Source organism: Oncorhynchus kisutch, linkage group LG13 (genome assembly GCF_002021735.2).
Source record: "Oncorhynchus kisutch isolate 150728-3 linkage group LG13, Okis_V2, whole genome shotgun sequence".
Taxonomy (NCBI): domain Eukaryota; kingdom Metazoa; phylum Chordata; class Actinopteri; order Salmoniformes; family Salmonidae; genus Oncorhynchus; species Oncorhynchus kisutch.
In genome coordinates, this window is record NC_034186.2 from 61959607 (window position 1) to 61972464 (window position 12858).

A 12858-nucleotide genomic window follows, 5' to 3' on the forward strand; every position below is an offset into this window, starting at 1 on the left:
CTGACCTCCGTGATGGCCGTAGATTGAACAGATGTGGGGCTTAGTGGTTTATGGCTGGGGGAGGAAAGCAATGAAAATCCTTCAGGCCTGGAGGAGATCATCCAGTAGATTGGTTGGATTTGAAACAGCTGGAATAGATTCAGACTGGGGGAGAGAGCTGTCTCTAGCTGATGTATGGGATTGTTCTCTGGCTCTGAATCAAGGGCAGATGGATCACAGCTACAAATGAGACTCTATAGGTCCCTGCACATCTTTGTCAGAGGCTGGGGGCTCTAATACATCAACCTGTCACCGTAGTGTCTGGGATAAAGAAAAAGGACTGGGAGAGAGTTTGCAGGAATTGATATGGTCTTGAGTTTTTGTCATACTGTAATCATTGCATTTTATTACAATCCCAACATGCATTCTTGCAGTGCAAGAAGAATGTTGTCATGTCTTGCCCTGGAAAGATACTGGCTCTGGTAGAATAGAGAACCTTGTCCCAGACAGTCTCCTTCACCACCACAGTAACTCAGTTCCATGTATTACAGAACAGCTAGTATATCCCTGAGGGTATAGAGATTGGGTTAAGACAGTTAGTGTCATTTTGTAATCCTGAAAAGTCAAGAGACCATCTGTGGCCTGTCTCTTTCTCTGTCTTTTTCTCTCCTGTGGAGAGAGGTTTTGGCAGGCTTATAGCACAGAGCGGATGAGGGTCATGGGTAGAGGTCGACCGATTATGATTTTTCAACGCCGATACCGATACAGATTATTGGAGGACCATAGAAAGCCGATACCGATTAATCGGCCAATTTTTATATGCACTGCTCAAAAAAAGAAAGGGAACACTAAAATAACACATCCTAGATCTGAATGAGTGAAATATTCTTATTAAATACTTTTTTCTTTACATAGTTGAATGTGCTGACAACAAAATCAGACAAAAATGATCAATGGAAATCAAATGTATCAACCCATGGAGGTCTGAATTTGGAGTCACTCAAAATTAAAGTGGAAAACCACACTACAGGCTGATCCAACTTTGATGTAATGTCCTTAAAACAAGTCAAAATGAGGCTCAGTAGTGTGTGTGGCCTCCACGTGCCTTTATGACCTCCCTACAACGCCTGGGCATGCTCCTGATGAGGTGGTGGATGGTCTCCTGAGGGATCTCCTCCCAGACCTGGACTAAAGCATCCGCCAACTCCTGGACAGTCTGTGGTGCAACGTGGCATTGGTGGATGGAGCGAGACATGATGTCCCAGATGTGCTCAATTGGATTCAGGTCTGGGGAACGGGCGAACCAGTCCACAGCATCAATGCCTTCCTCTTGCAGGAACTGCTGACACACTCCAGCCACATGAGGTCTAGCATTGTCTTGCATTAGGAGGAACCCAGGGCCAACCGCACCAGCATATGGTCTCACAAGGGGTCTGATGATCTCCTCTCGGTACCTAATGGCGAGCACATGGAGGGCTGTGCGGCACCCCAAAGAAATGCCACCCCACACCATGACTGACCCACCGCCAAACCAGTCATGCTGGAGGATGTTGCAGAATGTTCTCCACGGCGTCTCCAGACTGTCACGTCTGTCACATGTGCTCAGTGTGAACCTGCTTTCATCTGTGAAGAGCACAGGGCGCCAGTGGCGAATTTGCCAATCTTGGTGTTCTCTGGCAAATGCCAAATGTCCTGCACGGTTGGGCTGTAAGCACAACCCCCACCTGTGGACGTCGGGCCCTCATACCACCCTAATGGAGTCTGTTTCTGACCATTTGAGCAGACACATGCACATTTGTGGCCTGCTGGAGATCATTTTTCAGGGCACTGGCAGTGCTCCTCCTGCTCCTCCTTGCACAAAGGCGGAGGTAGCGGTCCTGCTGCTGGGTTGTTGCCCTCCTACGGCCTCCTCCACATCTCCTGATGTACTGGTCTGTCTCCTGGTAGCGCCTCCATGCTCTGGACACTACGCTGACAGACACAGCAAACCTTCTTGCCACAGCTCGCATTGATGTGCCATCCTGGAAGAGCTACACTACCTGAGCCACTCTGTCGGTTGTAGACTCCGTCTCATGCTACCACTAGAGTGAAAGCACCGCCAGCATTCAAAAGTGACCAAAACATCAGCCAGGAAGCATAGGAACTGAGAAGTGGTCTGTGGTCACCACCTGCAGAACCACTCCTTTATTGGGGGTGTCTTGCTAAATTGCCCTTAATTCCCACATGTTGTCTATTCCATTTGCACAACAGCATGTGAAATTTATTGTCAATCAGTGTTGCTTCCTAAGTGGACAGTTTGATTTCACAGAAGTGTGATTGACTTGGAGTTACATTGTGTTGTTTAATTGTTCCCTTTATTTTTTTGAGCAGTGTATATATTTGCAATAATCACAATTACAACAATACTGAATGAACACTTTTGTTTTAACTTAATATAATACATAAATAAAAATCAATTTAGTCTCAAATAAATAATGAAACCTGTTCAATTTGGTTTAAATAACGCAAAAACACAGTGTGGGAGAAAAAAGTAAAATATGTGCCATGTAAAAAAGCAAACTTTCAGTTCCTTGCTCAGAACATGAGAACATATGAAAGCTGGTGATTCCTTTTAACATGAGTCTTCAATATTCCCAGGTAAAACGTTTTAGGTTGTAGTTGATAGGCTTGAAGTCATAAACAGGGCTGTGCTTCAAGCATTGGGAAGAGTTGCTGGCAAACGCAGGAAAGTTCTGTTTGAATGAATGCTTACGAACCTGCTGCTGCCTTCCACCGCTCAGTCAGACTGCTCTATCAAATATCAAATCATAGACTTAATTCCAATATAATAAAACACACAGAAATACGAGCCTTAGGTCATTAATATGGTCAAATCCAGAAACTATCATTTCGAAAACAAAACGTTTATTCTTTCAGTGAACTACGGGACCGTTCCGCATTTTATTGAACGGGTGGTATCCCAAGTCTAAATATTGCTGTTAAATTTTACAACATTCAATGTTATGTCATAATTATGTACAATTCTGGCAAATTAATTACGGTTTTTGTTAGGAAGAAATGGTCTTCACACAGTTCGCAACGAGCCAGGCGGCCCAAACTGCTGCATATACCCTGACTCTAGTGACACAAGTTAATATTGTTTGCTAACATGAATTTCTTTTAACTAAATATGCAGGTTTAAAAAAATATACTTGTGTATTAATTTTAAGAAAGGCATTGATGTTTATGGTTCGGTACATTTGTGCAACAACAGTGCTTTTTTTGCGAATGTGCTTGTTAAATCAATCATCACCCGTTTGGTGAAGTAGGCTGTGATTCGCTGATAAATTAACAGGCACCTCATTGATTATTTGCAACGCAGGACAAACTAGTTAAACTAGTAATATCATCAACCATGCGTAGTTAACTAGTGATTATGTTAAGATTGATTGTTTTTTATAAGATAAGTTTAATGCTAGCTAGCAACTTACCTTGGCTCCTTGCTGCACTCGCGTAACAGGTGGTCAGCCTGCCACGCAGTCTCCTCGTGGAGTGCAATGTAATCGGCCATAATTGGTGTCCAAAAATGCAGATTACTGATTGTTATGAAAACTTGAAATCGGCCCTAATTAATCGGCCATGCCGAGGCCATGTCATCGCTACTCTGGACGGTTCTGACTTAGAATATGTGGACAACTACAAATACCTAGGTGTCTGGCTAGACGGTAAACTCTCCTTCCAGACTCACATTAAGCATCTCCAATCCAAATTTAAATCTAGAATCGGCTTCCTATTTCGCAACAAAGCATTCTTCACTCATGCTGCTAAACATACCTTCGTAAAATTGACCATCCTACCGATCCTCGACTTAGGCGATGTCATCTATAAAATAGCCTCCAACACTCTACTCAACAAATTGGATGCAGTCTATCACAGTGCCATCCGTTTTGTCACCAAAGCCCCATATTCTACCCACCACTGAGACCTGTATGCTCTCGTTTGCTGGCTCTCACTTCATACTTGTCACCAAACCCATTGGCTCCAGGTCATCTACAAGTCTGTGCTAGGTAAAGCCCCGCCTTATCTCAGCTCACTGGTCACCATAGCAGCACCCACCCGTAGCACGCGCTCCAGCAGGTATATCTCACTGGTCACCCCCAAAGCCAACACCTCCTTTAGCCGCCTTTCCTTCCAGTTCTCTGCTGCCAATGACTGGAACAAACTGCAAAAATCACTGAAGCTGGAGACAGAGCAGCTCACAGATCACTGCACCTGTACATAGCCCATCTGTAAACAGCCCATCCAACTACCTCATCCCCATACTGTATTTATTTATTTATCTTGCTCCTTTGCACCCCAGTATCTCTACTTGCACATTCATCTTCTGCACATCTACCATTCCAGTGTTTAATTTTTATATTGTAATTACTTTGCCACCATGGCCTATTTATTGCCTTACCTCCCTTATCTTACCTCATTTGCACTGACTGTATATAGACGTTTCTTTGTTCTACTGTATTATTGACTGTATGCTTGTTTATTCCATGTGTAACTCTGTGTTGTTGTATGTGTCGAACTGCTGTGCTTTAGCTTGGCCAGGTCGCAGTTGTAAATGAGAACTTGTTCTCAACTAGCCTACCTGGTTAAATAAAGGTGAAATAAAATAAAAATAATCGTTCGACCTCTAGACATGGGGGCTAGAATGGGATGGAGGGAAGGATGACGAGGGGGAGCAGAGACAAGGTTGTGGCTGTGTGCTGGAGCCATGCTCTGTCCTCCTGGGAAGTGTGCGGCCAGCCTGTCCTGTGGTGTCCAGCCTGTGGTGCATGTTGATGCTGGTCAGCCCTGGTTACATCACTGCTTCAGTAAGCAGGACTGGAGTTGCTTTAATAATGGCATCTCAGCTTGACAATGACTCAATACAGCTGTGTGTGCGTGTGTGTGTGCGTGCTCGTGCGTGTGTCTCTCTCAGAAGGGGCAGACTGGAACCTGAAATTGGCCCATTTAGTTTCTCGAGGCCCCCACACCAGCCCATTTCTTTCCCCATTATTAGCCAGATAATTATTATATTGCGCTAAAAACCCAAGTTAGACAGACTCACTGTGCTAAAAATGGACCAGTCCATCTGGCATTTCAGGCAGCGGTCCTGGGTGTCAATGCTTGCTGTCCATGCCTGCAGCCATGGAACATCGTATGAGTGTGCTGAGGAATCCAAGAGGCATCTGTTCATTACAAGTGGTGCTTCAGCACATTAGACGTGGACTGGAATACTGAAGTTAAGCAATGGTTAGGCAACCACTTAGAACAAGTGGCTTGCATCTCCATGTCTGTGTCTGAACACTGTTGCTCCTTCACTTTGCCTCAGAGGTAACATTCAGACTGGCCTGGTCGATCTACAGCTTCTAGGTTGTTGTAGCATCAGACCGTGAACATGATGAAGACGAGCTCTCCCTGAGTCATGTGCAGTATAACGACTTCTCCAGGATTAACTCTGTGGGTCTCTGACATATCTAGGCCAGTCACAATTTGTTTGTGTCTCAGCAAAATGAACAGTCTCAATTGGGATACAATTAAGGCCAAAGGCTAGCGAAGCGTGACTGACTGCAGAGATGCACATTTACTATCTGACTGTAAATCATTGACCTCCAATTGAAAAGGCCCTTTTCACTCAATTTCACTCCCTTTACACCAAGATGAATTGCCCTGCTTAACTGAGGAGATCGATTAAATCCGTTACTTCTCGTTGAACATAGCTGTGGCTGTGTTCTCTTTGACGGCTGATACTTTTCCAGTGTTGCTAGTCTGCTGAGAAATGTTTAGCTGAAACTCTCTGGTCTTTGAAGTCTTGGCACGTCTTGTCAAATGTATGCCATGAAGATTATAGGAATGCTTTATATTTCAAAGCTTCTCTTAAATGCGTGCAGCCATGGAGGCAAGCGTGAATATGTAGCAAAGAGATGTTTATCTGAACATGTGCCGGTTAACCAAATGAATGCTCTGTTAGGGCTCCGAAGAGCGCCAGCTCTGAATAATTTAAAGGCTGTGTAGAGCGGGATCCAATTTTCTTATGAACAAAGAGAAAGTGTGGTCTTATTATGAAGTTCTACTTTACTTACAGTTGAGTGTGCACGTGTTGGTGCTTGTTTAATTTAAAATATGAGTAGGGCTGGAATGGGAAATTATTTGATGAATTATTTTGGGGTATTTGAGTTACTGTGGATATGGATTGATATGTAATAACATGATTGTATATGGAGGATGAGGGCTGCAGTAGATTGTATGTGGAGGATGAGGGCTGCAGTAGATTGTATGTGGAGGATGAGGGCTGCAGTAGATTGTATATGGAGGATGAGGGCTGCAGTAGATTGTATGTGGAGGATGAGGGCTGCAGTAGATTGTATATGGAGGATGAGGGCTGCAGTAGATTGTATGTGGAGGATGAGGGCTGCAGTAGATTGTATGTGGAGGATGAGGGCTGCAGTAGATTGTATGTGGAGGATGAGGGCTGCAGTAGATTGTATGTGGAGGATGAGGGCTGCAGTAAATTGTATGTGGAGGATGAGGGCTGCAGTAGATTGTATGTGGAGGATGAGGGCTGCAGTAGATTGTATGTGGAGGATGAGGGCTGCAGTAGATTGTATGTGGAGGATGAGGGCTGCAGTAGATTGTATCTGTGGGGAGATGCAGACAGAAGCATTCCCTTGGGGAAGGGAAAAAGGAGTTTACCATGAATGTTTAAGTACCATATTTAATGAAGCTGTTTGGCCCCTGTTACTCTATCATTATCTGATGTAACTATGTACTGATGATCTTACCTTTGACCTGTATCAAATGTCTGCCAAGTGTTGAATGTTGTGTAAAGTCCAGACAGGATTCGAGGACACACTGATAATGGATCTGTGACACTGTGATTCTGTAGCATCCGATGTTGTGACTTCCTACAAGCCCCCTGGTGTTTACAGAACATTGGGTGCTGTGTGACTCATATAGTTAGACATTTTCTCTGCTCCTATTCCGGAGGCGTCTCCCTGATGCAACTTGTAATAAACCGGATTGATTTGTAATTGATTTGATCAATGTCAGATCTCCTTTTTGATCACCTGGAAATCCCTGTTACAAGGACCTATGAAGTATCTGTGTGATGGAGAGAAGTAGTAGACCTTATGATCTATTTATATAGACAGAAACTGCAGCGGAAATGCAGAGCTGATGTGGTATTACCATCCTTATAGAGGCCAAATATACCCCGGTGGAAAGTTTGAAACCACAGTCCTTTACAGTCCTTGGAGAGGACAGTGAATAACAACACAACAATTCAATGGAATGTGCTGAATAAATAGACTAATGCCTCCTCTCCCCTCCACCTCTCATCCTCCCTAATAATCCGTCTATCTCTCCCTCTTCCCTCCGGTTATGAGTTTCCTGAGAGGCCCAGCTTTGAAAGGTGTCTGAGAAATGATGCCCTAGTCTTGATGTTGGCTGGACAGTTTTTATTTTAATTTTTTTATACCATCACTGGGCAGCTGAACATGAAGGGTAAAGATGGGATGAGTAAACTGAAAAGAATAGAATGATGGATCACGGTGGCAGCAGGACTGAACTGGTGATGGGGGAGAGGAGTAGGCAGAGGAGAGATGGATTAAGGAGAAGGGATGGGTTGCCAATCATTTATAGTGGAGCAGGTGTCTCTCTGTTGGAATTCTGTTCATCTGCAGTATACAGTAGGAACAGAACACTACTAAATACTAATACATGTACTTATATATCCATTGTCATGCCGTGTGTGTAGGTGGCAGGGAAGTCAGGCGCAGAAGAATCAAACTTGGTATAATGGAGTAGTTTAATAACGTAAAACAAAAACTCCAAAACCAAAGTACATAATAAAAATAAATGTGGGTATAAGAACCCGTCGCGCACCAATCCCTAAACCACGAGCCTAACAATAAACAATCTCTGACAAGGGGAAACAGAGGGTTAAATACACAACAAGACAAAACCAATGGAAAATGAAACGTGGATCAATGATGGCTGGAAGACCGGTGACGTCGACTGCCGGGCACCGCCCGAACAAGGAGAGGCATCGACTTCGGCAGAAGTCGTGACATTTATACAGTGCATTTGAAAAGTATTCAGATCCCTTGACTTTTTTCACATTTTGTTACGTTACAGCCTTATTCTAATATGTATTAACCCCCCCCCCCCCCCCCATCCATCTATACACAATACCCGATAATGACAAAGCAAAAACATTTTGCAAATGTATTGAAAATAAAAAACTTATATCACATTTACATAAGTATTCAGACCCTTTACTCAGTACTTTGTTGAAGCACCTTTGGGGATATATTTAGGGAGTTTCTCCCATTCTTCTCTGCAGATCCTCTCAGGTTGGATGGGGAGCGTTGCTGCACAGCCCTTTTCAGGTCTTTCCAGATATGTTCGATCAGGTTCATGTCCGGGCTCTGGCTGGGTCACTCAAGGACATTCAGTGCCTTTTAGCAAACCCCAAGCAGGCTGTCATGTGCCTTTTACTGAGGAGTGGCTTCCGTCTGGCCACTGTACCATAAAGGCCTTGGTGGAGTGCTGCTGAGATGGTTGTCCTTCTGGAAGGTTCTCCAATCTCCACAGAGGAACTCTAGAGCTCTGTCAGAGTGACCATCAAGTTCTTGGTCACCTCCCTGACCAAGGCCCTTCTCCCCCGAATGCTCAGTTTGGCCGTGCAGCCACTCTAAGAAGAGTTTTGGTGGTTTCAAACATCTTCCATTTAAGAATGATGGAGGCCACTGTGTTCTTGGGGACCTTCAATGCTGCATACATGTTTTGGTAACCTTCCCCAGATCTGTGCCTCAACACAATCCTGTCTTGGAGCTCTACGGACAATTCCTTCGACCTCATGGGTTGGTTTTTGCTCTGACATGCACTGTCAACTGTGGGACCTTATATAGACAGGTGTGTGCCTTTCCAAATCAATTGAATTTACCACAGGTGGACTCCAATCAAGTTGTAGAAATATCTTAAGGATGATCAATAGAAACAGGATGTACCTGTGCTCAATTTCAAGTCTCATAGCAAAGGGACTGAATACTTAAGGTAAATACTTAATAATAAATAAGGTATTTCTGTTTTTATTTTAAATACATTTGCAAACATCTCTAAAAACTTTTTTTTGCTTTAACATGGGATATTGTGTGTAGATTGATGAGGGAAAAATGTATTTAATCCATTTTAGAATAAGGCTGTAACGTAACATTTTTTAAATTATTTACGAATGCACTGTTAGTGTGCCACTAAATAGCATCTGTATCTGCCAGTCTGCAGACTAGTCCTGTTGCCTTCCTTATGAATAGCCTGCTATCTCGGAGTGATTCCTGCTGAAGTCAATTAAAGACAGCGATAGATGCACAAAGAACATTGTGCTGTACAGTATTATGCTTCACTGCAGTATTATTTCTATGAACTGAGTCAGCCATTGGACGTTATCGTCTGGTGAAAAGTCCTTTCTCCAGAGGTGATTCCTTCTGCCTCAGACTGAGTGGACAACACTGGGTGTTCCTGGGAGTGGGGCATGTTTTCTCAGCATGGAGTCTGCTTGTTGGGGCTAGTGGGGAAACAATGATGCAGAGTGATTTTAAAGTAGATCACTGAATGTGCTTACGGAGCGAGAGAGAGAGTTGTCTGAATGAGAGCATGCGTAGGTTGTAAGTCTTGTGAACAACATGCCAAACCATTTTGTGAAAGAGAGGCCCTGGTTTAATTTCTAGGCATTCAAACTCATGACTCGTCCATACAGTGAAGTGATAGACATAGGTTAACATGTGGTTGGACCCAACACTCTATGTGCACGACCTGCCCATCCATGTCATGAGAAGGTCTGTGAATGGGTTGTGTGATCACAAGGCAGAGGTTGTTTAGTTTGTGCTGAGTTGGCATTTGGAAGGCTAATCAAATTACCATAGAAGGTAATGAGATGTTGTTGTCTAAAAAAATGGAATATCTTGGCTTGCAGATCCTTGTGTAGTAGGGTCTTGAGGTATACCACATACTGCTCCATAGGTCATGATCACTTCATTAAAGTTTGTTTTCTTTGGGGTGACTCAATGTGTTCCTCACTTAAATTAGGTCAGAGGAATCTCTAGTCACATGAGATCCTGTTGGAATTTTTCTCTGCTGTGACTTATTCATAAGTTGCTTGCAGCCAAGGAGTCAGTGTATATCTACCTTCACTTCCTCCCAAACTAGTCAGACTACTTTAACTGAACAATAGTTCAGTTGGGATTTCGTTTTTGGCAGATCAGTAATGTTTTATCTTCCTTACTGTAAAACGTTGGAATGATATTTAACCTCTACAGGAAATGCACACACACTCGTGCACACACACTCATGCACACACACACACGTGCACACACACTCGTGCACACGCACACACACACACACACACACACACACACACACACACACACACACACACACACACACACACACACACACACACACACACACGTGCACACGTGCACACACACTCATGCACACACACACTCGTGCACACACACACACACACACACATGCACACACACTCGTGCCCACACAGATACAGTAAATCACCTTCCCTAGACACGCTATTGGTGGGTTTGGGGCAAAGTCTTGAGTTGATGCTTTACTAGTACCCACAGAGCAGAGAGGGGCTTAGGGTATTAGCGCTAGCTACAGGGGGTTTCTGTCAATTGCTATGACTGACAGATTAGAGAGGAAAAGTGGATAAATAAGAAAAGGATTAGCTTTGCAGCTATGGCAACACAAACAAGAAGTCTAAGCTTCCGATTTGTACTGTACCTTATCGTAACAGAGGCCGGATGAGGGAACTGTTTTGGAGTTTATCTGTTACTAAGTGACCCGTTTGGGCTAAAATATGCACAGAGTAAAGGGGTAATACTTGTATGTTCTCTCTGGCAGCAGTCTACAATGTTTTGGTTGACCTCAGAACAGAACATTCAGAGTGGGTAGGGAGGGATGTTTTAAAACAAAGCTGGATGTTACTGAGAGAACCAATAGATACCAATAGGAAAACAAGAGGTGCAGCCTTGTTACCCACCCACACACAGACAGACCCACACACACAAACAGACCCACACACACAGACAGACCCACACACACAGACAGACCCACACACACACAGACACAACCATACGTCATGACCTTTCTGTGTTTTCGCTGAAATTAGTCCTTTTGATGTTAGGAACATCTTATCCACAAGACAGTTTGGCGAGTTTCCATCGTCAGTCACAAGGACCTTTGGTGGCCTTGTTTGTTATTACGCCTAGTTGCTATTTTCCATGCTGACTCAACAGCTGATTTGGTTTATTCCTGTCAATGTTTGAGCTGAAGGTTTTGTGTGTCTCTTGTTTTTAAAAACAGCATTTTATGAGGAGAAGTGCTTACATTGTAGTTATATAGAGACACTGGATATAGTCATTTCTTGACTGAAGAGCCCATCGTTAATTTCCTGCAAGAGGAAAGAGTTCTCTTGAGGTGTACAGATCAAGGATTTGGCCTAGTATGGGCATTGGCCAGCTGCCAGTAGGGGCAGGGGTTCAACCCCTATGGCCAGACATGGCCCGCATAATATTTCATGGTGACAGATAACTTGGCTGGCGGCAGAGTGTCATGGCCTCTTCAGGTGCCCGTCTGGCAGGCTGTCACGCTACCCGTTGCCCAGGCCCAGCTAGAGACCCAGTCATGAAGTATGTCTGGTAGGGTCTCATCCCATCTGTTGTGCAGATGATTCTGGAGGAAACCCAGTGAAGGTCTGGTTCTGTGGCTGATCTCAGTGCATATCTGACATGTTGTCTCTCTACCCATTGCCCAGGCTCAGCTGGAGGCCCAGAGAGCCACCCAGGACTTCCAGAGGGCCACGGAGGTGCTGCGTGCGGCCAAAGAGACCATCGCCCTGGCAGAGCAGAGGCTCCTGGAGGAGGACACCAGGCAGTTTGACTCGGCCTGGCAGGAGATGCTCAACCATGCCACCCAGAGGGTGAGTACCGTACTGCATGGAGGGGGAGGAGGGAATAGGGTGCTGTGAATTGCATTAGTGCAACATGACTGTCTGTCAAACCTACATTTGACACCTGAATGTTACTATTCAAAGGTTAAAGGCATAATGTGGATGGAAATTGATGCTTCGCAAGTTAGGAAGTCACATTGTCACATTTCTGAGTTCTGATTGGCTGTTGCAGGTGATGGAGGCGGAGCATACAAAGACGCGGAGTGAGCTGGTGCACAAGGAGACAGCAGCCAAGTACACGGCAGCCATGGGCCGCATGAAACAGCTGGAGAAGAAACTCAAACGCACCATCAACAAGTCCAAGTGAGTCCCATATGACTGTGTTGCGACCCAAACTCAACCGCACCATAGTTAAAAGACTGAGAAGTCAAAGTGAACCTGATACGACCACTGCGTCAATTACCAAATGGTCTGCGACTCACACATTCACACACCTATGTTTATTTGTCAACAGTGACCTTTTCCAAGACATTGATCTTTAATGACGTACATTTTTCAGTAGCTTGAAAAAGGTCAATGAACAAAACAAATTAATATAAATGTGCAAAAGGTAAATGTGCGTGCAACAGTGGAGGCTGCTGAGGGGAGGACGGCTCATAATAATGTCTGGAGAGAAACTAATGGAATGGCACCATGCTTTTAATGCATTTTATACCATTCCACTGATTCTGCTCCAGACATTAACACGAGCCTGTCCTCCCCAATTAAGGTGCCACCAAACTCCTGTGGGTTGAGGGAGTCATTTTCGACCTTTGATGATGAAGTAGTGGCTGTTTTTATTCCGAGCACCACAAAGAGAGACAATGCGGCGGTGTGCTGGTTAGTACATGCTGTCAGGTTTT

General features: G+C 44.4%; 1 protein-coding gene across 1 annotated transcript in view; it reads left to right on the forward strand.

Moving 5' to 3' along the window:
* Positions 1-12858, forward strand: part of LOC109901990 (SH3 domain-binding protein 5) — a 35860-nt gene that overhangs the window by 16950 nt on the left and 6052 nt on the right. Inside the window, exons 4-5 of the mRNA XM_031786821.1 lie at positions 11822-11986; positions 12189-12319. Of these exons, the coding sequence (XP_031642681.1) occupies positions 11822-11986; positions 12189-12319 (296 nt within the window). The remainder of the gene's footprint in view (positions 1-11821; positions 11987-12188; positions 12320-12858) is intronic.